Genomic DNA, 27,175 nt, shown 5'->3' with positions numbered 1-27,175 from the left:
CAAACAACCGGAACTCCCGTATCACATTAGCGCTAGCTTAGCACTGGTCCGCTCAGGCCCAGTCAAAACAATGCAGCTTAGCTGGCCTACTGCGTTTAGATAGATAACTGTTAACCTTATAATACAGTACGTTCACCGCTTGGTGTTTTACTTCGGTAACGTGCAGTCGCGTCGTTTTAACGGTTGGATTTTGTCTGAAGCTGCTCTTCCTCTCGTGGGTGTTTTGTTGTTGTTGTGTTCTCGGTGACGGTTGTTAATGGAGACGGCTAACGGACGTGTGAAGATAGGTAACAGCTGAAAACACGGGAAAATATATATAAGAGAAGGAAGAGGGTGGTAAAGGAGTGGGCGTCGAAGTTAAAGATGGTGGAGTAGACGTCTGTGCGGTGTGCACGCTACCGACCGACGGTTGGTCTGCTGTCCACCGACGGTTGGTTCCTCTCTCCACCGACGGTTGGTCCACCGACGGTTGGTTCCTCTCTCCACCGACGGTTGGTTCCTCTCTCCACCGACGGTTGGTTCTTCGCCACCGACGGTTGGTTCTTCTCCACAGGCGGTTGGTTCCTTGGTCCACCGACGGTTGGTTCCTCTCTCCACCGACGGTTGGTCCACCGACGGTTGGTTCCTCTCTCCACCGACGGTTGGTCCGCCGACGGTTGGTTCCTCTCTCCACCAACGGTTGGTTCTTCGCCACCGACGGTTGGTTCCTCGCTCCACCGACGGTTGGTTCCTCTCTCCACCGACGGTTGGTTCCTCTCTCCACCGACGGTTGGTTCCTCTCTCCACCGACGGTTGGTTCCTCGCTCCACCGACGGTTGGTTCCTCTCTCCACCGACGGTTGGTTCCTCTCTCCACCAACGGTTGGTTCTTCGCCACCGACGGTTGGTTCCGCTTTCAACAGACGGTTGGTTCTTCTCCACAGGCGGTTGGTCCCGCTCTCCACCGACGGCTGGTTCCGTCCCGCTCTCCACCGGCGGTTGGTTCCTCTCCACCGACGGTTGGATCACCATGGCACCGGTTTCTCTGGTGGCGGCCTGCCGCAGCCTGGCCCTCTCCACGTGGCTGCTGTCCTTCTGCTTCGTCCACCTGCTGTGCCTGGACTTCACCGTGGCCGAGCGGGAGGAGTGGTACACCGCCTTCGTGAACATCACCTACGTGGACCCGGCCACGTCGGAGCTCCGCACCGAGAAGACTGAGTGCGGCCGCTACGGTGAGCATTCTCCGAAGCGCGACGCCAAGGACCTGGTGGTGGTTCTGCCCAGCGACCGGCAAGCCTGCGACCCCAACGCCCGGTTCGCGGTGCCGACGCAGGCCGGAGCCTGGGTGGCGCTGGTTGCACCGGGCAACTGCACCTACAAGGATAAGATCCGCCACGCTGCAGCACACAACGCCTCGGCGGTGGTCATCTTCAACGTGGGGGCCGCTAATGTGAACGACACCCTCACGATGCCTCATCCAGGTACAGTGACACTGTTTTATAAGACCAAGACCAAGACCAGACCAGACTCAGTCCGAGACCCAGACTCAGACCCAGACAAAGAATAAGACGAGACCGAAACTAAGAACAAGATTTAAAACAAGATTAAGACGAAGATGAAGACTAAGATCAGACCAAGACCCAGACCAGACTCAGTCTGAGAACAAGACAAAGACCCAGACCCAGACCCAGACAAAGAATAAGAAGAAATAGTTAAATAGTTGCCACTTCATTTTAATTTCTTGTCACTTCTTGAAACATGTTTGGGGACTTGTTGTTGACTAGGTTAACGTTACAGGTCTGATCGTTTACAACGTGAGTGTGGATAGAAGTACTAATGTGGGACAGAGAGTCATTGATCCCAGGGGAGTATTTTTAGACACAGACTCATTGATTTAGTTGCTTTGTGTGTTAGTTGAGGTTGGTTTGAGTTCAACGTCGGCCTCGGGGGGGGAAATTCACCACAACACGTGGCTGAACACCCAAAGACACAAAGACACGTCCAGTACATCAAGTTCTGAACAAACGCGTCACAGATACTCACAATATGTACATCAATGTGTTTTATATCAGTATGAGTGTTTAGAGTGAGTCATCGATGACTTTGATGCTGAAAATGTGTCAAAAACATTATTTCATGATGGAAAATCATAACGTTAAATCAAAGAGTCGCGTTCTCAAATTTAGGGTCGTTTCTCCAAAAAAGAGACCAAAACAAACTTCTTCCTCTTCAGAAACTGTTCGTTCATCAGTTTTAGGAGCTTGTTTTTCTCCAGAAATAAACCCTCAGAAATGGTTTGACCTGTTCACACCTGACCGCCGTCACCGGCTAATCCCTGGTTACTACGTGATGGAAATGCTGCAGTCTCTTATATAATCCTGGTGTTTGTACTTCACACCATAGATGGATGTACACTCAGAAGCATGTCGAGGTTTACGGGTTATTTTTAGATTAGCCGTCTCTTGTGGGCGGAAGAGGAGCTGGTTGTGTTCACGATCAGGGGGGGGGGGGGGGGGGGGGGTTGTTACTGAATGAATGAACAAGATACAGAAGCTGAATACAATCTCTTAGATTGCCAGATGATTAATGGGTAATGTTGGTACTTTTGTACCTGGACCCTATTTTCCCATGTTTTTGTGACTGAGGTATATGTGTATATTTATGTGTTTATTTATATACCGTACATTCAAGGATCATTTATTGTCATTATGCAACACAGGGATGCACGATGAAATTAATTTGTAACGCAACAAACACTTGACAAGATAAGAGTCATTCGTGTTTCTTTTCCCACAGTTATAATCAAATATCTGTTTGCTGAATCTATATTAAAATGTAGAGTATTTGGTGACGTACAGTGTCCCCCCCCCCCCCCCCCCCCCCCCGTCTCTCCTCAGGTACAGGTGAGGTGGTCGCCATCATGATCCCGGAGCTAAAGGGCCGTGAGGTGGCGACCCTTCTGGAGCACAACGTGACGGTCCACATGACGATCACCATCGGGACCAGGAACCTTCAGAAGTACGTGAGCAGGACTTCGGTGGTGTTCGTCTCCATCTCCTTCATCGTGCTCATGATCATCTCTCTGGCCTGGCTCGTCTTCTACTACATCCAGAGGTTCAGATACGCCAACGCTCGGGACCGCAACCAGGTAAACAACAACACCACCTACTAATAATATGATACGCCAACGCTCTGGACCGCAACCTGTGTGTCTGCTTACTGTGTAGTTCATACTACTAAATGTTCCCAAACCAGTTGATTAGAAACAGCTGCTTCCAAAAACAATAACATACAAATTGTGAAATTCAGTTCACAAGTCATAATTAATCACAGCTGCTTCCACTGAGTTATTATAATGTGTTGAAATATCTTTTTAAATAAAGAAAAGATTTTGTAATCTGGAGAAAACTGAAGAAAAGAAACTCAAACAGGAAACTTTTATCTAAAGTTAAATCTCACAACAGTCACAACGTTTGAGGAAGAAGTTTAACTACTGCTTCTTAATCTGCGACTAATATACATCCTCTCTCTCTTTCTCTTCCCCCCCCCCCCCTCACAGCGTCGTCTTGGTGATGCAGCTAAGAAGGCCATCAGTAAGCTTCAGGTTCGTACCATCAGGAAAGGCGACCAGGAGACGGAGGCCGACTTCGACAACTGTGCCGTCTGCATCGAGGGCTACAAACCCAACGACGTGGTCCGCATCCTGCCCTGCAGGTAAGACCACACAGGGACGGGAACTTCAGCAGGACTTAAACCAGGGTTCATACAAAGCTGTTTGAACATGATTGAAAGGATAAGTCCTGTTGATCCCTAAAGGCTTTTAGAACTGGCAGGAATGTGAATTCACTGACGGTTGCAACACTTTGTCAACAGAAGGTTTGGATAGATTGGAGCAGGAGAGTCTGTCTGAGGTTAACTGTTGTTTAGCCATCAGAGTTTCCTCTTAGAGAGAGACTCTGAGGTCCCTCTGGTAAACGGTTATGTCTAGGGTTTTTATTGTGAAAGGTAAGACCAGGAAGAGTGGATCTGTTCTGCGCTTCCTTTGTCAAGGTTGAAATGTCTCACGGTTGAGACAACAATAACGTTGTTGTTGTTGTTGTTGTCTGCAGACACTTGTTCCATAAGAGCTGTGTGGATCCGTGGCTGCTGGACCACCGCACGTGTCCCATGTGTAAGATGAACATCCTCAAAGCCCTCGGCATCGCTGTGAGTCCACCGGCTTCATTTCGTTTTTAACTTGTGTTGAAGAGTTTGACAGAATGTTGAACATCGAGATACTACGGAGAAGAAACGGCATGTTTGTTCAGCAGTTCAAGAAGATCTTGCAAAACTGTGTTTCTCAAACTTCTTAAAAGTAGTAAAGTAAAACTAATGGTGTGTTGTTAAAATGTCTCTGACCCCCTTCCCCCTCCAGCTGAACGCAGACTGCCTGGACGACCTGCCGCTGGACTACGACCTGGCCCTGGGCGGCGGGGGGGGTGTGGGAGCGGGCGGAGTCGGAGCCCTGGCCCTGGAGGCCGTGGTGTCCGGGGCCTCCAGCGACGGCACGCTGAGCGAGGGGGACGGAGCCTCCGTGGTGCTGGACCCCGGGGTGAGGAGGGTGGGGCTCCCTCAGGACTACCAGGACCCAGACACCCTGAGAGACAGTCCACTGACAGCCACCACAGACACACACACAGGTAACACACACACACACACACACACACACTGACCGGCTACTGTAAGTGTTATACTGACACCCAGTGGTGATTCTGAGGCATGTAATTAAAGTCACATTCAACTTTTCTTTTATGTGATGCGTGTTTTTCGTAGTGAAGGACAGAAAGAATCCATCCAAAGTTTAACCCTCTGAACCCCAAAACAGAACCCCAGTTTTGGGGCGTTTTCTACTCTTATAAAAGTCCTGCTCCTCTATGAAACAGAACCATCAGGACTAGAAGTAGAGAGAACTAGAACATGTCTTTAGTGCAGAATAACAGTTATTATGACATCAATCATGAGAAACGCAAGTTCAATTTGTTTGATAAATTAAATTGGCAAACAAATGAATCTATACATTCAACATTTCTCCAAGTGTTACCAATGTTGAAAAAGAAAATGGAGGCTCCACTTGTAATAGTCTGGTTTGGGATGAGACTCTCTTCCTCCTCCCTCCTCCCTCCTCCAGGTGAGCTACAGCCGATGGCGAGCAGCGCCTCGGTGGCGTCCTTGGTCATCACCGTTGAAACGGGTCTCTCAGACGAGGAGGGGTCTATGGACCAGTGTCAGCTGGGGGACAAGTCCTGAGAGGAGCAAACCAGACCAGAACCAGAACAGAACCCTAACCCACCCACCTAAACCGGGTCAATACAGACTCAAATCAGATCCACATTTTTTACAGACTTGAGTGGACCTGAAGCTCCAGAGAACGACCCGACTGAAACCAGATCCAGGACCTGGTTCTGGTTTTAACTGTGTTTGTTTTTTGTCTGGACCTGTGTGATACAGAACTTAGCTGAACCAAACCAACTTGTCTGGACCCCCGGTGGGGACTCGAGACTAGCCAAAAGCAGGGTCTAGACTCTGATGGGTTTGCACATAGTGGACTTACTTTAAGGTGTGTGTTGGTTTTGATCTGGACTCGAGGGTTTGGCGTCATTTGTAGTCTCCTGGGCTCTTGGCGAGGTTAGAACCAGGACCTAACCTGGTCTAACACGGGTGTGATCCAGTGTGGTGACCCTGGTCTTAACCAGTTAAACTGGGTTGTAACTTAGTCCACCTGTCTGGTTCTAGAAACAGACTCCCCCATCGGTCACTGACCCACAGTGACAGAAACCTGAACTCCAAACATCGTGGACATTTTGATGGTCTGATGGGATTCAAACCGAGTCTCCAGAAGAACATTTAACTCTGGAGACCACGAGGATCATCTCAAACTGAGGAAGTCAGCTGCCAAAGCAGGATTATAAATCCGGAGGATCTGTGAGGAATCTAGACTTCCCTGCGTATTACTTCCTGTTCTTCAGTAACGAGCGCTCTTGGACCTTTTGTGGAATATTCTGTTAGAGGCACAACAACTAGAACGAGACCTGATGGTGACTCACTTCCTGTCCTGGTCTGGATTCTCTGGAGGTTTTATCCTCCGGTTGAAGTGACCTGCCAACATGCCCGGTGCTGTTTCTGGACGTGTGCAATGACCGACTTTTCATTAACGGAAAGGAACGCTTTTATTTTTGTTTTATTTTGAAAGGACATACCAGCTGCTCTGCTTCGGTTTGTGTCTTCTTCTTCTAGTGTTCTGCGTGTGACTGCAGTATTAAATAGCAACTACACAGTGTTTTACTTTTTCCTAGTCGGTATAACTCAAGGCTCCTCTATCTGTACAGTAGTACTCACAGTATTTGGTTTGGATGCTTTCTGTCTTCGGTCGTGGTTCCAAAATGGTGACACTAAGAAATGTTTGCATTGATTTTATAAGGTGTGGGAACGGTTGATGAAATTTGTTTTAATACCGAAAAGTAATTATTATCATTCTGAGAAAATGGTAACGAGAGAAATGCCTCCATGATGGAGAGTTTCCAGCTGCACCGCCATTTACTTTCTCTATTTACGCCATTTAGAGGTTTTTATTTGTGTTGTACATTTTGTTAACTTCACGTTTTTAATCTGCTTTCCTTCATGCTCACGCTGTACAAAACAATCGGTTGCGACACCGAGCTCCAACTAGAGATAGTGACGATGTCCAGGGACGACGTCCAATAAAGTTAATTCAATCATGATTATGTCCTCAACGATGTTGACAAAAAGAGAGAAAGGCAGCGTTACTTAGAAAGTAGAAGCTGCTCTGTTCTGCAACAAAAGTGTAATATCACAGGAGTTTTAGTCGAGACTACAGTTTGGCCCCAACATGTAAAATACTACATTAGTAATAAAACGAGCTCAGTACAGTTTTTATCGGATTGTTTGACAGCAGCTATGTTTGTTGGGAAATCGGACTGTTGAACTGCGAGACAGCTAACCACAATTTGGGACGTACCAGAAATTCATCCGAATGTCTGACAGCCAGATTGACGGATCGTAGCGCATCATAAATCGTAATCGGGCACCTTAATTCATCATAATCGGGCGTTGGAATCGGGCATTGGAATTGGGCGATCTAGCAGAAATGTGGTGCGTTTCTACGACGCGTTGGTGATCAGTTTGGTTGTAATCCCTTCGTGTCTGCCTGAAGGTAAAAGGACGGACAGACTTTCTTCATCAGTCTTGCACGGTGTCGGTCTGTCCTGAGTCGTAACGTCTGCTAATCGTTAAAATGCGACGTAGGAACCTCGTCTTTAGTGTCCGTCTGCCTGACCACCACGGCCTCATGCTGCCTTTTTTAAAAACACCTTTAACCCCGACAATCAAGGATCGACTCTGACTCTTTAGTCTGTCATCTTCTCTCCGATCTCGACCAAACCTAAGATGTGTTGTTTAAACCCGCTTCCACAATAAGAGTCAGCCGCCGTTACCATTCCCAGAGTTTTAAAATTCAAACGCCACCACAACAAGCTGTGAAAGCCGACAGAACGACAGTACCCAGAGTGGTAGACTTACATCCTTCCCTGCTTTAGTGAGCATAGTTCACTCTGGATGCCGAGCATGTAAATATTAAATATATATTCCACGTGTTCTCCGTGTGGCATCGCTGTCCGTCTGCCAAACGGCTGTTCAGACGCCAAGAGAGATAAAGATTGTCGTCTATTTTGATACCAGAGGAGACGTTTTTATTTTTGTAACGAAGACGCCCAGCAGCAAAGACTTGAGGAGTCTCAGCGTGATTGAGTATCCGGGCAGATTTAAGTGTTGATTATTTGTGTAATTGTACATAAAAACACCCCGCAAAGCACCTCGATGGAATGATTCTAAACTATTGTAAGTTTAAATGTTCGAGAATGTGTTCAGAACTCGGCAAATTTAAGAAAAGGAACTAAGGAAAAACCATCACACGACATAATGGGATCTGTAGTTCAACCATTGAACTGTATTTATGAATAATAATAACGACCTGGAGATGTAATCAAGTCTTTCGTGATGTTTCGTAGACTTGAAATGGAACCAAATCAGCCAGGACAGCTTTTAAAATTTCATGTTCCTACTTTGCGGTCTTTGTCGGTTACCAAGTACACAACAAACATTAGTTAATAAAGAAACACTGGTTAAATGGTGGAGAACCAATCAGCTGTACTATATAAAGATGATGGATGTGTTCATGTTGTCTTGGCCATTTAACAATAATTAAAGTCACTTCCTTTGTGCTGTAAGCTTTACTTTAACCGAGAATGTTTATTTTTACATTTGCACTGTTTCATTTTCTTATATATTTTTTTATGTGACTGAATCTGCTGCAACCATAGTGAAAATGAATTTGATCCATTTATCTTGTTCTTCTAGTAGAGACTGAGGCTGCTGTGGCATGTTGCCCCCCAATGCTTATTCTTAAAACAAAGTTAATACTTTGATATCTGTCTCTATTATCGTGTTAAATAAAGGGGACCTTCATGTCACTGCCAGTAATGACGTCTGATTGGTTTCTCCTGTTCCCACTTCTCCTCGCAGCCCATTGGCTGTTTCCCCCGGATGCCGTGTTTTGATTAGTTGCTCGGACTCTTTTTTTTGTTGTTGATGCACTTTAATTCTGTTTATCTGGAAGGTTCTGGAAAAGTCTCCCTTCTAATAACTGATTTATTTTAATTTTTAATTTTCATCTGTCCTTCGAACATTTTGTTCGTTCACTACATTTCACTCGTCTTCCCTCAAGATTTCTGTGTTTTAGAAAAGTGTGGGATCATTATGAGACACTTTGTAAATTTGATTACGAAAAAAGGATCTGGAAAATGTTTCCTGGTTAAACTGCTAATGTGTTTGTGGACCAACTGCCATATAATTTGCCATGAATTGTAATTTGTGTTGTATCCTGAATCCTGAGTCATGTAATCCCATCTGGGATTATACATTTTAATCTTCTAAATTGTTAAAAATGTGTAATCCCATCTGGGATTATACATTTTAATCTTCTAAATTGTTAAAAATGTAACATGAATATTTTTCTTTTTTTGAATTGACACACAACCTGCTTTGAGGTGGATTTGAATCCATTTCAACAATTCTAAATGTGTTCAGAAAAAAAGAACGAGAGAAAAAGTTTCAAATCCCTCCAGAGAGACGGTGAAAGTCGAGGCGATCCGATGCGTCTACGTGCGTTTCTACGATATTACTTGTTTTACTGAGCGTCTGTTTGTGTGGTTGTCCTGTTGCACGCAAACACAAAAATACAGACGTACACACGTGTAAATACGAAGCGGCCATGTTTGTTTCTGTGTTTCAGTTGTTGCACGTGTTCTGATTCGGGACAGAATTTAAATAAAACTTTCAATTCAAGTTTTTTGTGTTTATTCCAGTCTGGTGTCTTGTTTGTCATCTTTAAAAAATAAAAAAAGTTTTTAACCGGGATGGGATTTTGTATTTTCCCAATAATGAAAATTGTATTACAGCTGAACGGTTTCTACATCTGCTTGTTTATACTTTATGAACTTCTGGGTTTTGTGTGTATTTTGTTGGTGAAAACATTTATTTACAAAAAAAAAGTGATTGAATTCATGTTGTTTCAAGCATTCATAAAATCCAATCAAGACGAAGTAACAATAGTTTAAAATGAAGGAAGAAAAAACAAGTACCGGTAGTGTGGGCACCAATTTATTAGTTGTAGATGGAGTCAAAGTTTTATGTATTTTAACTAGCCTACAAATCCATTTTCTACACAAAAAAAGTGGCATTGTCCTATAATCATGTATTATTACAAAAGTAATTACCAGGACACTCCATTTTCTGAGGGTGGTTGACGGTGGTTTATCATTTAGTATTCTAGACTACAGAACAAACATCACTTCATGGTGAAACTTGGTGACGAATATACCATTAATGATAAATTGAGGACACAAAACAGTTTTTATTGAACAAACATTCATCTAACCATACTATGGGGCACCTCTTCTACATACATAATGGGTTTATCAAGAACATTTTAACACAGAAATAGTAATTTGTTATTGTTTCTATCCATTAGTAACAACACACATCTAACTGAAGGAAGCAGTGAACAAACATCACGTTAGCATGTTACTACAGTTCGCTTTGCTAACGGTAACGTTAGCATGTCTTAATTAATGTGTCTTAATCATTCTCCTGAAAGACATTTGTAAACCAAATTACATGCTCTCTTTCTTTATCCTATATTTTAAAGAGTACATTTTATTTATCACTTATCTATGAGAATATCTTGTTCCTTAACGTTAGCTGAGTTTAAGCAGCGCTTCTGTTCGCTGTCACGGCCTTTGTGAGGAAAATAAGTTTAACCGCTAACAAGCTCAGTAATGTCACACGTAATTATTTTAGTCGAATGCCATTAAACCTCTATAAAAACTTCATTGCGTCATTGCTTATATTAATCTTCAGATAGCTAGCTAGCTAGCACCTGCTATTAGCTTAAGCATTAGTTAGTTGCTAGCTTCTAAATGTAGCACTGCCAGAAGGTTTAGCTTAAAACTTGGGTAGTAAATGGCTCTTTTTTAAACTAGCAAAAACGTTTGTCTTGGATGAGAGCAGTAATACAAATATTTGGTGTATTTGGTAAAATACGTATGTGGTAAAACAGGAATCGGATGGTAAAATTAGCCACTAGTCGAATTTGAAAAGATCTCGAGCCTCATGACGTTTGTAAAGGTTGTGGCTTCACCAGATTACTTGTAGTTACTGATGAAAGTATTACATCTTAAAAGCAGCTAGATGAAGTTTTAATGGTGGTACTAAAACTTCAGTGTAGTATGGTTTCCTGTTTTACTAGTGGCTAGCTATATTTTAATACATACTACCACAGAACTGTTATGTACGGAAGCTAATATACGTTAGCTAGAACAATTGTGGGATGTTGATTTAGTGGGTCAAAATTTTAGATTTATTTTTTTTTGATTTAACGTCATAATTTTGACTTAGTAAATTGCTATCACATTATTTTGACTTTAATATTCAGACGGTCTGGTGATTATATCTTATGATTGTGACTCAGAATCTCATGTTTTTGACTAACTTTTTTGACTACTTCTTATGTTTTGTCATTTATAGTATTTAATGTATAGCTTTTTAAAACTATAGGTTTTTGGGCTACCAACATATAGCCTTCTGTAGCTCAATTTCCGATTTGTTCGGTGCAAAAACCGGAAGTAAAATCAAATATACAAATAATATATAACTGGGGTTGTTGTCTTGACTTCTTGTGGTACTTTCCATTTTCTTGGAGCCCCTTTTTATTTTTGCCGGTCTGAGAAAAAACCCTGAGAAAGAGAGAAAATGTTTAAAGAGTTAGAACCTGCAGTATTTGATCACAACAAGCATTTGAATAATTTAAATATTGCTATTTAAACTTGTAGTTGGTCAGAAAGTTAATATTTATTTTGCTAATCCCTAAAACAAAATGTCTCTGCATTGAGTATTTTTACATTTTCCTGATGATACTGTTGTACTTTACTTATTTTCAATGTACTTTTACTTGTAATGGAGTATTTTTCTGTGTGGTACATTAATACTACAGTACTAAACAACAAAGCTGTTCAGAAGGAAAACAGGTGTAGGTGTTTAAAATAACATTTTACCTGCAGACTTCATTGTGTGAAAGAGTTGGAGCTGGAAAAAAGGGAATGAAGAACAGTTTCAGGTATACTTTTATTGTAAAAATAAAAATAATTGGTGCTCTCTGGGTGCTATAATTAAAGATATCTGTTCCAGGTCAGAAGTTAGCTTTTGTCAGTTATCTGAACATTTTACCTCCTGGTTTCTCTTCTGGCTTCAGCAAACTTGTGTCTCAACAGGAAGGAGGCCACAGCATCAGCAACCTAAACAAACACAGACAATTTAATCATAAGGTTCGGCAGCATCATAACAGATAAGTATCCTTATGCTCAATTATCTTTACTTAAGTGTAAAAGAAAGGAAAAATCTTCCTATTCCAGTAGCAATTTTTAAATCCATGGCTATGTCCTATCTCAGATCTCCTATTTAATCTTAATTTAACAAATCCTAACTATAACTGTGAATTTGATTAAATTTGTCTGTATCTTTGATTAAAATGTACCAGAAGGCTTCTTGAGATGGACCAGTGTTTTGTTAATTGTATATGTTGTTAATTGTTGTTAAAATTAATATTTTGTTTTAATAATATTAAATGAATGTAGTGGAGTAAAAAGTACAACATTTCCCTCTGAATTGTAGTAAAGTAGAATTATAAAGAAGCATGAAAGTTAAATACTCATGTACAAATACCTCAGAATTGTGTTCAAGTATAGTACTTGAGTACTTGGCCACTGAAACTGAACAGTTTTCTTACTTTTTCTGGTCTGTTTTCTTGCACTGCGTGACCACAGGGGGGCAGCACCTGCATCATGAATTTACCTGGAAACAAACAGCGAGACAGGTAAACACATACACACACACACACACACACACACGCACGCACACACTGTGAACAGTCTGTCTCACACAGATCTCGCTGATGCTATTTTATCTCACACACACTCCTGGGCTGTCACTTCCAGCGTGGTTGTTGACTGACAGACGCAGCTGTCTCTGGAGAGGATCTGCCGCCTCAAGGTGTGTGTGTGTGTGTGTGTGTGTGTGTGTGTGTGTGTGTGTGTGTGTGTGTGTGTGTGTTTGTGCACACCTGCGTGTGTGTGTGTGTGTCCTTAGAGACGTCTCTGCAGCAGTGAAGACACCCTCCACCAGTTTGTGTAGAAACACAGCATGAAAAGAATGTCAAGTATTCCAAATATCACAGCGTTTCTCCACACGTGGCATTTTGTCTCTACAGGACTACGTTTCCCATCAGCCCCACTAACGTCTGCTTCGTTCTGCCTCCTCTTTGAAGAGGACCAGAATAGTGGAGGTGATACTTTATAAGTTTATTTTCTGTTGCCAGACAGTTTTTGTTTTGTACTGATGGACAGTAGAGGAAGACATATTCAGATCCTTTACTTCAGTAAATGTACTAATACCACATTGTGAAAGTACTCCACTACAAGTAAAACTTCTGAATTCAAAACTGTACTTAAGTATGATCCAGGTACCATTAGATCCTAGAACAAATGCAGGAACTAAAATGTTAAAATGTGGGATAAATTAGTTGAGCAACGCCATTTCTCTGCTTAACAACTTATTTCGAATAAAAGCTGAGGGGTTACCATCTCACCTTGCATCTGGCCGATAGTCAGATCTCTATCCAGCCGGTCGATTCCTGGAAACAGAAGCAGCTTACTGCTTATTATTAATATTTAAAAATAATTTTCAACGGTCATATTTTACGCCAGCTAATATACACAAAGGTAGTACTTTTTCCCATAAAAAGGGCTTACAGAGGTTTTGAAATACCCACCGGCCAATAGCAGGAGTTTGGGCAGGTTGCAAGCCAGGAAGAGGTTGGAGGTTCCTCTGAACCAGCCGTCCCAATACTTTTCTGACTTGGACAGATCTATACGCCACATGTACACACTCTTACACACAGATACACAGTGTGGTCGATTAATAATCATAACAATACAGCAGATAAGAAGAAAACATCAAGACATTGACGTGCATTTGAAAACTTGAATTTGATTAAATCAATTTATACCATCTGCCTGTTTTAGGGTTGAATGGTTAAAGATTGCTGGATAAATGTAACTGTTAAAATTAGCTTGTTTTAACCGGGTTTTTAGAGCCTTGATAACCAAGGCGATAGCACAAAGTAGTCCTCATATGTTATACATTGTATTTTTATGCCTCATAGTGTCTTTACTTCACCATCAGTGTCTCTGAGCGGTCGCTTTCGTACCTGGCCTTCGCTGACGCTCACCTCTGTGGCACCGCTTTTTTCGTCGCAACTCTGATCGCAGGACTCTTCGTTCCGCTCGACGACCACGTCGATCACCGCGTCGGTCACCACGTCGGTCACCTCGTTGGTCAACACATTGGTCAACACGTTGGTCACCGGGTCGGTCACCACGTCGGTCACTGGGCCGGCCTTCTCCACCTCACATCTTAACAAACAGGAAGTGACAGAAGAGAGAGGTCATTATCAAAATGTCATTATCATGTCTGGTTCTGTCAGTTTACATCGAAGATAGAGAGCCTAATGTGTAACACATACATACTGTAAACCCTCAAAATAAAAGCCCTCTCAAGTGGACAGAATCCCATCATTTCCAAACATGGCTTTTATTTAGAAACATTTGCAGGATGGTGTAGAACAAATGACACTTAAGATAAGTGGTCCCGAAAAAAAATGAGCATGATTATTTTGAATTTATCAAATTAAAGTGATGGAAATGTACACTATGCTTATTTCTATAATAAAACAGGCACCTGGTCCATATTTTGGAGTTTAATTTGAGGAAAATGCGGTTGTTTCAACAGTTAAAAACAAACCCCATTATTTATAATCAACTTTAAATTGGAAAAACATTAAAGGCATAAGCCAATCAATATGGAGGTTCCACCTCTAACTGGCCGACCAAAGCCAACCTACCTTTTGACCTGACCAACCATCGAGACTCTTGCAGATTCCAGGTTCGCGATTTGCCCGCTCTTGATGCTGCAAGGAGGAAAAAAGAGTTGTTAGTGTTTCACTTAGCTAGAAGTTGTAAATGCGTCGATCTCTCCAAGACACATACGAACACTTTACTCCTCCAAAGTTCGACTATTTCTAGCAGTCTGAGGTGGAAAATGGGATAACGGCAGCTAAAGTTACCCTGAAATTAACCGTTAGTGCACCAAGTTGTTGTGGTGTTTATCTGATCCCTGATCAGTTTGACCGTTGTCTGTATAGGTGAGGAATCATGACCAGGCGTCAACTACCTGGTCTGAAAAGTGAAGTCAAAGCTTCATGTGTTAAAGCTGCATTCTCTCTAGTGTCCACCAGGGGGCGACTCCTCTGGTTGTATAGAAGTCTATGAGAAAATGACTCTACTTCTCTCTTGATTTATTACCTCAGTAAACATTGTAAACATGAGTTTATGGTCTCAATCTCTAGTTTCAAGTCTTCTTCAATACAGCATGATGTTCATTTAGTACATTATGGTCCATTTAGAGTCAAACAGACCATAAAGCAGGGGATGCTTTAGGGCGGGGCTACTGTGATTGACAGGAAGCTACCACAGAGTTGTCCGTGTTTTCGTCTTACAACTTAAATCCTATCAGTGTTTTTTTTCACTTTATGACAGTTGATTAACATTTTTGTCGACTAAAAATATCTTATTCAGCGTTTGGTTGTACTTAGCCCCACCCTCTAGTGGCCCTTCTGGTTGCACAGAACCAAGATGGCGACAGCCGACAACCAAGATGGCGACGGCAAACCAATGATGGCGTCACAACGACTACGTCCACCTCTTATATACAGTCTATTATCATGACGCAAAAACACTTTTGTTTCACTCGTAGTTCAATTACGTGTTTGGGTTAGTTCACGGATAGCGGTTAGCTAAGTAGCTGTTATTGCTAACTGTTCATTATCACACTTAATATGCTAAGTTATTCATCTTCTGGTGTTTTTGGCAGCTACCAAACAGCATCAGGAGAATTATGGATTACAATCAGCTTGGTGACCCGGCAAACGGAGATGCATACATGTGGCTGAGTATCTGTATATATATATATATATCATTGGGTATATTGGGTCTTAATTGCTCACCTCCACTCTATAGCGTCGTCCATGGACTTGAAGGACTTGGGTCTTTCCTTGTGGAAGTTCTGTATGCTGTGTAGTGCCTCCGTCGCACTACCTATACAGCAGGAAAAGAGAACCCAGTGACGGAAGATATTTGTGAACATAACAAATAAAAAAGCGAACTCTTACCTTCCACGACGTCGATCGCCACCAGGCCCACAGTGGTCGGTAGCAGCATGTGGTTGACTGTATGCACTGCGATCGCCCCGCCAACGCCGTGGCCAATCAGGATGATAGGGGGAGGAGTCTCACCATAGCAGGCTCCGATCACATTGGCTACATCACTGAGTAAGGGGGTGGAGCAAACGGAAGTAGTAGCACAGGGTAACGGTTCTGGTCACTTTGAGATAAAAGGATTAGTGGTGTTTGTGTTTGTGTGTCGGTGCTGTTACCTGGACATGGTATGAGTTGAGAAGTCGCCTGATTGGCGGACCAAGGTGTCACCTTAATAGAGATTTTTGTTTTTTTAAATCCTCATTATAATGCAATTTAGACTGCTTTACTCTAAAACTCGACACTGAATCACTGAAACCAATCAATAATATCAATAATTTCATGTTGAAGCAAGGTGGACCATCTGTAGCTATTAAGTGGCAGAGAAGCTTGAATTAATTGCTGATTTTAAAAATAATTGAAAGAAAAATATTGAGTAAGTAGATTTAATTTGTAGTACAAACAGTGGCGGTTCTAGACCATTTCAAATGGGGGGCCAGGCTGGTGCCAAATGCAATTTTAGGCACCAAATATTTTTATAGGTTTGGTTCTCCAAAAGACTAGCGATACACATATAACAATACAACACCAGAATATCGTGATTTTGAAATTGTAATGAATGATTACTATTTCCCTGCTTTGGGCACAAATGTAAGAACAAAATGTTCGAGCCTCCATTGGATACAACGTCCACATAATCCAAATAATCCAAAATCAGTACAATCTCGACAAACAATTTATTTGCATCTACGTTGAATCTGTAATTTATGTCTTGTTAACTGATGATATAACCAAGCTTATTAATTTATATTGCCTCACCGTGACCCCGGAGGTCCATGGCAAGAATCCTGCAGGTCACTCTGCTGGTGATCGCCGACTGCAACACGGAGAAACACCAAAACACTCATATATTCAGGATGTAGCCGCCATCGATGGATCGACCAGCTGACTGTACTAGATACTCACGGTGAAGACGGCCCACGACAGAGACGAGTGTCCTCCTCCGTGCAGCAGAACCAGCAGCGGTCCGTCATGTCCGGCTCTATAGATCCTGTAGACGTCCATGTTGTCGGGCGGCCCCACACTCACATCCTGCATCTGATCAAAATACTCCCGCCACGACACCGGAGAGTAGTCCAGTTCACTGCCGACCTCGCTGTTCGACATGTAGACACAGTACACACAAAATGTATACTTTTGGCAAGAATATACTGGTATACCAGGAGACGATACAGACATTTCTCTATGTCGAAGATCTTCTAAATAACCAGTTTATTGGAGGGCTTGTCAGCTAACTGGCAAAAAAAATATTCTGGAAAAAATATCAAATAAGAATATGACGCTGACAACTTTTCTTAGCATAATTGTGGCTTTCATGACGTTGGAAGACAAGCTGGCTTTTTAGCTTAGCTAGCTAAATGCTACTTTGGCTAGTCCGAATGAGCATTGTCAGCTAGGCTAACTAGCTAACGCTTAACTGTGAGTAACTAAGTTTACGCTCCTATCAGTCTTCCGGCTTAGACAAAGAAGTAGCACAATTTGCTATATCTTCAAATGTCTTGTTAATCAAAGTGCTAAGCTAACTGTGTTTCCTGTGTTTGGAAGAAGTTAATTTGTTTGTTTTTTTGTTAAGAGAAAATCAGCAGGATTTGAAAAGTTTCAGCTTCACCATAAAAGCATCTGAGAACAAGCTGGAACTAATCACAGTTTATAGTTTATAGTAATATTTACAGTTAAAAAATCAAACTCATTCAACTTCCACTTCAAGTATGAATCATTTCAAACTATTTCACACGTAAATAAATCCTCTAGTTGTCTGAATAATACTGTTTATCTGTTAAAATAGGAATAATTGAGGGATTGAAGAACAAATCTAACTTTTTAATGGTATATTGCTCATAGTAATTAAACCTGAATGGTGTTAATCTACATTTCTAAACTAAAACTGCATTCATTATTATATTTAAGCTTTATTCTACTTATGAATTGAGTCTTTTCCACTTGCGAGTGCAGTTACTCAGAATCAATTCCCATTTTAAAATGTTTTAATTGAGGTGACTTACTGCTCAGTATTGAAGCTCTCCTCCATGCTGCGTCTCAGCAGAATAACCGTCTGGTTATCTTTTCAACGTGGTTTGTGTGTGTGTGTGTGTGTGTGTGAGAGGTAATTAAGCAGGTTTTTCCTTAATAAGTGGCTTCCTGTCCGCCGTGTCGCACGTCCATCGACCGAATAAGAATAGTGACTGATGGTGTGAGAACAAGCAAACAACTTTAAGACAAATACAGAGTCAGCTGTTGTTGACAGGTCACTGTCGCAGCGTCCTATTGGCTGAGGCCGCTGAAGTGTGTGTGACAGACAAGTATTCAAAAGTGTGTCAAACCTTTTGAGGCTTCAGTTACTCAGCAAACGTACATTTTATATTATAAATTTAAGCTCTTTTGAGAAATATATACAGAAAATACAGTTTCTCTACTTTTTCTTGTTTTCTAGGCCGAACAAATGTAAAGATTTTTCTATAATTTATTAACAATTTAACCAAAATTCAGATGTGTTTTATTGGTTGTAGATGCTAAATGTTTTGTAAATAAAAGCCAAAACTTTCTTCTGAACTTCAGATCTTTTTCTCAAGTTTTTACACAAAACAGAAAAGCTGACTCGTGTTTATTTAATTTAATAATTCCAGTCTTTGTGCGTTTAATGAGCTAATTTAAGCTGTCTCTTTAACAGCCGCCCACACAAACAGCCCTCAGGTGGCAGTGACAGACAGCTTTAGTATCCAGGTAACCAGCAGCGTGCTGTTGTACAACTCAGTACGTCTACATTAATACATTCAAATAATGTCATAATTCATCAAGCCTGTCCTAAACAGTAAAACTTAGCTGAGGTTCTCTGAATACAAATAAAATCTCATTGTTGCTTCATTGCAATTTAACTCTTTGATTGTTATTTTCTACCTTAACAGTCTTTTTTTATTATTTTAATTTAGTCTTTAAGCAACATGTTCAATGTCCCATTCATCCTCCTTTTATGAATAAAGATATGAGACAAAATAAGATAAAACTTTATTTATTCAGAGGGAAATGGTTGCAGACCGAAGTGGGAAAGAGTGCAAATATATAGAGTGCTAATAAACAAAATATAAAGATTATGAAATAAATAAAATATACAAAATATGTACGTGCCAAAAGTAAACAGAGTTTATACAAATTAACAGGTAGGATGCGTATCCAAACAGAGCTGGAAAGGGATGAAATATTAGGAGATGCAAGACGACGGTAGACAGGAAGAGGAAATAGGGGGAGGTTCTTTAATAAAAGGGGGGAGACGACGATGAAGAGGAGGAAGGATGAAAAGGGTTTGAGGAATCAGAAGAAGAAACAGAAGAGAGGGAATGACCGAAGGCTTGAAAAATAAAAACGGAAGAAGAAGAGGAGGAAAAGGGAGGAGAGAAAACATGCTGATCTCCTCCTCCTTTTATTTATTCATAAATGCCTCCTCTGTTAAAGCAGCGAGGAGAGAGGGAGCGTAGTCAGCAGGAGGTCAGACACGATGGGAGTTAGGATTCAGTTCTCCCTGAATGGGTATGTAGAGAGTTTAAATAACTACTGTTTAAAATAACTATAATATTACTGATTAAAATAACTACAGTATTACTGATTAAAACTGATTAGTAGTATTTACCATACATTCTTTGTAATTATTATTTTAACATTATCAATCCTATAATTTATAATATAATTTTCTTCTTTTCTATATTTATGTTTCGTGTTTTAATTAAATTTTCTCTCATTATTGAATATAAATTATTAATAATTATTTATGTTATGCACCAATACAGCGAAGCAAATTCCTTGCACGTAAAAAGACTATTTACGTCTCATTATATTTCCCAGTGGTGGAAAGTAAAATACTTATTTGAGGTACTTGTACTTTACTTTAGTATTTCCATTTAATGCTACTTTATACATATCTATCTATCTACATATCAGAGAAAAAGATTGCACTTTTTACTTCGGGTACTCTTTGCTGATTAAGATATTTGAATAATAACATATGGTATGCTTTTATGATATGATGCAGTACTGTATATTTCCAGTAGTATATATCTATTAAAATATCTAAAATTGTCTCGACATTGATGAACTACAACGTTAATACTCTTGTGTGTATTTCTGAGTGATAAAAACTGACATTTTGCTTGTACTTTTACTTCATGAATATTTTGAAGTCAGGACGTTGACTTGTAGTATTTTTAGACCCTGGTATAGTTTTACTGAAGTAAAAGATCTGAATACTTCTTACACCACAGATATTTCTCTTATCAAATGACTCTGATAGATGTTATAGATTTAAATAAATTGCTGTGTGCATTCAGTCAAATCTGATTTATTTGTGCGGCTCAAAATATCAATGTGTGTTAAAGGGCTTTACAGTTTGTCCAGTAATCAGTCATCTTTCATCCTCACACAGTTTGGTTTAGACCAGGAAGAACGTGTTACACATCTACTCATGAATGTGAATGTTTCAGGCACAGCAGGAAGATCTGATCCCCAGAGCATTCATCGGTGTGTCAGAAAATATTGTCCCTTTTTACTGAGCTGATATTTAGCAGCCAGGAAAATATATTTAAAGGTTTAACATTTTCTTTTTTTTTCATGAATTCAACCATAATAATATAAGATGGCTTCAGAATAGAATATTTTTACTTTTGGTACCATGACAGAGGGATGAATACCAAACGCATCATTTTCTACTGGTTTGATGAAGGGTAAATGGTTTGGGAATTATATTTGACTTGTTTTGATTATCTGTTTCTCCATCTGTACAATCAGGTGCTGACCTTCGACTGCCAAATTCTTCTTATAATATTCTGACGTAAAAATAACATGGAAACGTCCCCAAATATTTCTAAACACGGGAAGGATGACATCCAATCAGAAGGCCCAATTCCAGAGGAGGAGGAGCTTGCAAATGCCCTCGGCAACGCAGATCCCAACATCAACTGGGGGGCGGAGCCTAACTTCAACCTCAACCTCACTCTGACTTTGCCGAGAAACCCCCGCCCAACCACAGAGACCTCGAAGCCGCACGGAGGGAACAAAATGGATGATGTGAATAAAGGAGGCGGGGCAAAGGGAGCAGTTGCCACAGAAACAGGCAAGTCAGCAAGCACCCTGACAACCCCTGTGACATCGCCAGGGGAAAGAGATGATCCATGGCCACTAAAAAGCAAAATTCCAGCTGTGTCTCTCTCACCAACAGCCGAGGCGCCGGTGAACAGCAGACGCGAGCAAAGGCTGAAATTCCCAAACCCCAAACGTACTTCTACACTCGGCCCCAAGACACACGGCAACATGGCGGCGAGTCCAAAACCCCACCGAGGGGAAGAAACAACCATCGCTGGCGGCCCCAGAACGACCGAAAGAGTCAAACCGCAAGTACAGAGAACGGAACCTGCAAGCACCTTAAACCCCAAACCAAATATTGCACCGACAACTGGATTGACAACAAAGACTACAAACAAAATAACAGTTGCCCCAAAAATGCAAACACACAGAAAAGAAATTAGCCTTGAGACACAGTCGCCAAAAAGTCTACACCTTCCCATATGCCTGAACGTCCACAACCCGAAAGGTGATTCAAACGTTATCAGTCCAAAACTTGCCAATCGAACCCCAACAATGTCAACCAAAACCCCAAAACAAGATTCAGGAAGCACCAGACATGACTCAAGAACTCCCATTTCTGAGATGCCCCCTGTAGAACCAAAATCACCAAATCAGAGGACTGAAACGGCACTGCTCAGCACCAAGACTCCTCAAACAAGTTCTCTATGCCCCAAACCACCCACACAGAGGAAAGCTTCAGGGACCAGAAACCGTAACGCATCGGGGTCCAAGGAGAATCTTGATGGTAAAGATTCAAGTGCTGGTTCTGGATCCAAAACCAGTTCCAAATCCAGTTCAAATTCCAAAGCCGTGGACAGTCTGGATTCTAAAAAAGGCTCAGATTTTAAAGCCAGTCCCAACTCTAAAACAGCAATGGGGTCCAAAGATAGTCTGGATTGTAAAAGCGGTTCTGCTTCCAAAACCAGTTGGGGCTCAAAGGACAGCTTAGACTCCAAAACTAGATCTAATTCCAAAGCCAGTCCCAATTGGAAGTCCGGTTTGGGTTCCGGAGATAGCCTTGATTCTAAAACCGCAATTGAAATCAAACCAAGTAAAACCAGTCCAGATTTTAAGACAGTTGTGGGTTCTAAATCTGGCATGGGGTCAAAAGACAACCTGGATCCTAAAACTCTGAGTCCATCAGACTCTAAAAACAGTTTCAATCTTAAAACTAGTCCACGTTTTAAACCACCTTCTGAGTTGAATCTCAGCTGTAATTCTGGTGTCCTTTCCAGTTCTAAACCCTGTTTAACTTCTAAACCTTCTCTGCTGGCTTCTGGCTCTAACATGGACCTTGTTGGATCTGTCTCCCCATCGTCACCTAGAACTGGTCTATCGGGGTCCAAAGACAACAACATCAAGGCTGCAAGCTCCAGTACTAAACTCAGTCCAGATCCTAAAGCTACAGGTTCAGATTGTTCTAAGCCTGGACCAGTTCGGTCGAGCTCAAAGTCAACTCTGGCAGATTTGTCTCCCTCCTTGACGCTCTCTCCTCAACTAAGTCAAGCAAGTAGGAGTCCTGGGTCAGGTCCTGGCAAAACTCTTGCTTCTAGTCTGGCTGGACCACACAGAGAGGTTGTGAGGAGTCCTGGTTCAGCTCCAGGTAATTACATGCATTATATTTGGAATATGTTTTTTTAAAAGTCTGTTTTCTAACATGTGTCCTGCTTGCAGGTTCTGGTGTGATCTCAGGCCTGCTGGCTCCTCGGGCCACCTCCAGCCCCAAAACCAGAACCACTGTTGCCGTGACAATGACAAGCAGATCCACACCAGACCCTGCAGCAGTTGCATCTGTTACTGTGGAAACAAACACCAGCAGGACACCCCATAATACCAGACTAATTCGGGCTCTCAACTGTGACTCTACCACCAAGACATCGGCGAAAACAGCTGTTGCCAACGAGAAAGAACATTTGAAACTGCCGGAAACCAAAGTGACAGCTGCAGGAGGGCCGGCGGTATCTCAGGGGGCCGTGCGAGGGGCAGATATGACTGACAACACAAGGTGGTTGCCAGGAGACAAGAGGATACCACGCGCCCCGCAGAGCAAACCAAGTCACCTGGGAGACACAAATGCCACCACCGCTGGTGGTGAGAGCAAGGAGGAAGAGAAGAAGAAGCAGGAGCGGGTTAAAAAGAAAGATGGCGGAGGGAGTTCTCCTCCTCTCCCTTCTTCGTCTCTACTCCGTCCGAGCTCCAAGACGGTGAGGGAGACGGCGACCATGACCGACCCCAGTGAGAGGCTTCTTTGTCAGGGAGGGGAGCGGAGAGAGGTGGGCGTCCAAGTGGAGTTGGAGGTGGTCGAACGCTCGGCTTCCACTGGCTCCAGCCTGCACGGGGGCGCTCCCTCTTCCTCCCTGATTGGCTCCCCCATCTGTCAGTCAGCTACCTCGCCAACGGAGCCGTCGCTGTGCTGCGTCCCCGCTGGGCAGCCGCCCTTCCAGCACGTCTGCAAGATCGACATCGAGCTGTGCCGGCAAACGTCGCTTCCCTCCATTAGCGGCGCTGACAGTGCGAGTTCCCTGCCTGCATGTTTGCGTACGTACAGCTTCCAGCAGAGCCCCGCCCTCAAGCCGGATCCACGACCCGGACAAAACCGAGACGCGAGTGCTGACAGCATCTGGGAAGAGGAGGAGGAAGTATTGAGGGAGCAAAACAACAAGGAAGAGGAAGGGGAAAAGGCGGCGAGGCCGCAGGAGGTGGCGTGGGACAAACAGGGGAGGACGTGGGAGGTTTACGGCGCCGCGGTGGACATGGAGTCACTCGGCACGGCGATCCAATCCCACCTGGAGTCAAAGATTCGGGAGCAGAAGAAGCACATCCGGACTCTGAGGAAGTCCATCTGCTCCGCCGGCAGCCTCACAGAGCACAGGATGATGAATAAGAGGAAGAAGAAGAAGAGGAGGGGGGGGATCCTGGGATGCTGCGGGAAGTCGCCCGCCGTGGCGGACTGAGTCCAGAAAAACCATTCATATACCAGACTTTAAAAACACAAGTGTTCACATTTAACAGCACTTACCGCTTCACATTATGTCTGCCTGCGTGTATTTATACAACGTTGATTACTTCAAATAGAGTAACCTTTTGTGCACACAGAACATTACGCTCTATGTAGCTAAAATAATATTCATACAACTTATCTGGTCTCTTATCTTTTGATTAATGTTTTTTTAATGATCAAATGTGGAAGGCAACACCATTTTTCATGTGACAACAGCAGGGGTTACAATTAATAACCTAACTTCTAGTTTTTGACGTGGAGCCGAGCGGACAGCCGCTCTCGACTCCTCACAGGTGGTAAATATTTCATCCACTTCCCTTCTTTTAACGGAACGCCGCACAAAACCACTCAAGCACCCGGGAAGCCTGAATGTGTGTGTGTGTGTGTGTGTGTGTGTGTGTGTGTGTGTGTGTGTGTGTGTGTGTGTCTGTGTGTGTGTGTGAGAGAGAGAGTGTTGAATTGTTTGACGGGAAGCACTTCCTCTATTCTCCATTCTTTTCCTTTTTCCGTCTTTTTATTTCCTGTAATTTCCTTTAAAGTCTTTTCCCTTCCTTTTCTTTTGCTTTCCTTTTTTTTCCATTTCTAGTCCTTTCTTTTCCTTTTCAGTATTTTCCTTTAATTTCTTGCCTTGTACTTTCCTGTTTTGTTTTTCTTTTCCTCCTCACCCATTTCCTTTCATTTGATATCTTTTCTCTTTTCAGTCTGTTTATTGTAAATTTCTTTCTTGTCTTTCCCTCCACCTGTTTCCTTTTCAGACTTTTTCTTTCCTTTCTTTTAATTTAATTTTCTTTCCAGTGTCTTCCTTTCATTCGATTTCTTTTCCCTTTTCCGTCCGTTCTTTCCTTTTCCTTTCCTTACCTTTCTCTTCCTTTCCAGACTATTCCTTTCCTGTATTGTTCTTTCCTTTTCTTTTCGTTTCATGTCTTTCTTAGTCCCTTTCCTCTTGCTCCTTTCCTTTCCTGTCTTTCTTGTCTTATTCCTTTTCCTTTCCTTCCTCCCCTCTCGGGTCACTTCACACTTCAGTCAATAGACATTTATTAAGCAGGATTCTGCTGACGAGGCAACACAAACACACAAACACACCGTTTTCCTGCTTTATTAATGTACTATTTTGGTTTCCTTGCATGCTCACATGAAACACCAACCTAAACCATACATCATATTTTAAATACTTGTTTCTTTGTCTGCTCTGAGGCCCTGCTGGGAGTTCATGTCCTCAAACCAGTACAGCATATTAACTTTTAGTGAGCTCCTCTGTGTTTCCTATGTCCTCGATTCACACACATTTCCTCCCCTCGTCTAACTTTCTCTCCGTTATCACTGCAGGGGAGTCATGTTGTTGATGGTTCTGTGAATTATTCAGAAACATTAAAGTCACGCTCATGTTAACAACAAGAGTCTCTCCGCCATGTTTTATTCAGTCTGTGCCGCAGAGACACTGAGCTCACACAGACCTCAGTATGATGCTTTATATACACACAAAATCCTAAATATATGAGCAACGGTCTGCTATACAGAAATAATACACCTCACCGTAGAATGCTGTAATGGACCAATCAGAATCGAGTATTCAAAAAGATCATTAAGTCTGCGTAATAGAAACTAAAGCTTGAAAATGGCCTGAGATAGACTATTACACATTCTGAATAGTCAAACGTGTGATATTTAGATTCAGTGCTGGAAAAAAGAGAAAAATATTAAGTTTAATATTGAAAAATAACATTCACACCAATGTTACACCAATTCATTTTCACGGAATGGCCCATTTTCTCTCTGAACTGTAGTGAAGTAGCCTATAAAATTGTATGACAAGAAAGGACACAAGTACCTCAAATACCTCAAAATTGTACTTAATTGCAGTACTTGAGTAAATGTACTTTGTAACATTCCACCACTGGACTTCACTAGAGTTTGTTTTACTTTAAATATAACAAAATGGAGGCGAAAGGGAGAGAGAGGTCTCCATTCCTTCCTTGATCTGGCTTCGCGCCAAAAAACAGACACACCCTCTCCACCGAACAGTGACACTGTGCTCGGCTTCTGATTGGACGGCAGCGGCTCAGTTTCAGTGCCCTCGAGCCGAGCCCCCCTCCCCTCCCCTCCCCTCCCCTCCCCTCGATCTCAACAGCCACAGCGCAAGGGAGACTTGACGTCTCGTGTCAGCTGCTGGAGCTGAAGGACACCTGTTGCCACGGAAACGGGACGGGAAAAGAAGAAAAAAAACCACCAATAAAAGAGAAGCAGAAGAAGGTGAGTTTATGTAACCGCCATTTTGACTTTGTTGTCCTTTTAAAACAGCAATGTTTTAAAAGTAATAATGGCTTAAAAGTTAGTTTAAAGTGTATTTATTATTTTATTTTTATAATACTCCTACAGTAATCTACTCATGGTACTTTTGCTATATATATTATAAATATATATAATATATAGATATGTATGTTTATTCTGTTATTTATTTTCTGCAGTATGTCTCAATACCGTAGAATTAATTTGTGGTTTTAGTTCCATCTAATGTTACTTTAAATAAAAGAATATAATATATATGTTATATATATATATATATATATATATATATATATATATATATATATATATATATATATATATATATATATATATACATATATATACTGTACATACATATATGATTGATCGGCATGAATTCCATTAAAAAATATGCCGATCATTAATTGTTATATGCGGTATGTGGGTCAGTGTGTAACCCTATCATCTACTCATGTGCGTTGTTGTGTTTTGTCAACACCAGCCGGTCACATGTGTCTCAGTGTACGAACTGTTCTGACCATAAAGGTCACTTCACACTGATTACGAACTCTTAACCCTCTGACGTGTGTTTCGATACAGATCCATCAGCAGTTGGTGAAGCAATACGCGTTGTATTAGTATTGATTACCAACACAGGTGTATTTACACGGTAAGAGGTAAAGACCGCGTCACAGGGAAAAGGAGTAAAGGTGACGACTTAAAGTACTGTACTCAAGTACAATTTTGATTTAGTCGTACTTTACTTGAGTCTTTCCATTTCCT

At 41.9% G+C, this 27,175-nt stretch overlaps 3 protein-coding genes across 3 annotated transcripts; 2 read left to right on the top strand and 1 right to left on the bottom strand.

The window, feature by feature from the left end:
• The first annotated feature begins 27 nt into the window (after positions 1 to 27).
• On the top strand, positions 28 to 9,377 carry rnf150b (ring finger protein 150b). Its single transcript, XM_076092321.1, has 6 exons — positions 28 to 1,459; positions 2,876 to 3,126; positions 3,538 to 3,692; positions 4,088 to 4,184; positions 4,393 to 4,657; positions 5,146 to 9,377. The coding sequence occupies exons 1-6, from the start codon at positions 1,009 to 1,011 to the stop codon at positions 5,262 to 5,264; spliced, it is 1,338 nt and encodes a 445-aa protein (XP_075948436.1). The 5' UTR covers positions 28 to 1,008; the 3' UTR covers positions 5,265 to 9,377.
• A 2,276-nt stretch (positions 9,378 to 11,653) lies between these two features.
• Positions 11,654 to 18,046, bottom strand: LOC142950600 (protein phosphatase methylesterase 1-like). The gene is made up of 13 exons (XM_076092163.1): positions 18,021 to 18,046; positions 16,924 to 17,113; positions 16,777 to 16,834; positions 16,137 to 16,188; positions 15,874 to 16,028; positions 15,709 to 15,799; positions 14,548 to 14,613; positions 13,855 to 14,059; positions 13,417 to 13,534; positions 13,234 to 13,278; positions 12,376 to 12,440; positions 11,817 to 11,884; positions 11,654 to 11,675 (listed from the first exon to the last, which is right to left on the bottom strand). Exons 1-13 carry the CDS (start codon positions 18,044 to 18,046, stop codon positions 11,654 to 11,656), a joined length of 1,161 nt encoding a protein of 386 aa, XP_075948278.1.
• A 2,798-nt stretch (positions 18,047 to 20,844) lies between these two features.
• On the top strand, positions 20,845 to 25,500 carry gprin3a (GPRIN family member 3a). The gene is made up of 3 exons (XM_076092162.1): positions 20,845 to 22,729; positions 22,801 to 23,639; positions 23,700 to 25,500. Exons 1-3 carry the CDS (start codon positions 20,845 to 20,847, stop codon positions 24,078 to 24,080), a joined length of 3,105 nt encoding a protein of 1,034 aa, XP_075948277.1. The 3' UTR covers positions 24,081 to 25,500.
• Positions 25,501 to 27,175: the final 1,675 nt, after the last annotated feature.

This window comes from Anarhichas minor, unplaced genomic scaffold, assembly GCF_050575085.1.
Source record: "Anarhichas minor isolate MPS153535 unplaced genomic scaffold, ASM5057508v1 ptg000016l, whole genome shotgun sequence".
NCBI classification, from domain to species: Eukaryota; Metazoa; Chordata; class Actinopteri; order Perciformes; family Anarhichadidae; genus Anarhichas; species Anarhichas minor.
Note: the sequence above shows the minus strand (reverse complement) of the source record. Positions and strands in the feature narration are given on the sequence as shown.

Excerpts from the sequence above, each read along its gene's own strand:
- rnf150b (XM_076092321.1), top strand. The coding sequence starts at position 1,009 with ATGGCACCGGTTTCTCTGGTGGCGGCCTGCCGCAGCCTGGCCCTCTCC. Across the intron at positions 3,127-3,537 it reads ACGCTCGGGACCGCAACCAG|CGTCGTCTTGGTGATGCAGC; the intron begins GTAAACAACAAC and ends CCCCCCTCACAG. Across the intron at positions 3,693-4,087 it reads GTCCGCATCCTGCCCTGCAG|ACACTTGTTCCATAAGAGCT; the intron begins GTAAGACCACAC and ends TGTTGTCTGCAG.
- LOC142950600 (XM_076092163.1), bottom strand. The coding sequence starts at position 18,046 with ATGGAGGAGAGCTTCAATACTGAGCA. Across the intron at positions 14,614-15,708 it reads GACGACGCTATAGAGTGGAG|CATCAAGAGCGGGCAAATCG; the intron begins GTGAGCAATTAA and ends TCCTCCTTGCAG. Across the intron at positions 11,676-11,816 it reads GCCAGAAGAGAAACCAGGAG|CTCCAACTCTTTCACACAAT; the intron begins GTAAAATGTTCA and ends CCTTTTTTCCAG.
- gprin3a (XM_076092162.1), top strand. The coding sequence starts at position 20,845 with ATGGAAACGTCCCCAAATATTTCTAAACACGGGAAGGATGACATCCAA. Across the intron at positions 22,730-22,800 it reads GAGTCCTGGTTCAGCTCCAG|GTTCTGGTGTGATCTCAGGC; the intron begins GTAATTACATGC and ends TCCTGCTTGCAG. Across the intron at positions 23,640-23,699 it reads CCATTAGCGGCGCTGACAGT|CCGGATCCACGACCCGGACA; the intron begins GCGAGTTCCCTG and ends CCCGCCCTCAAG.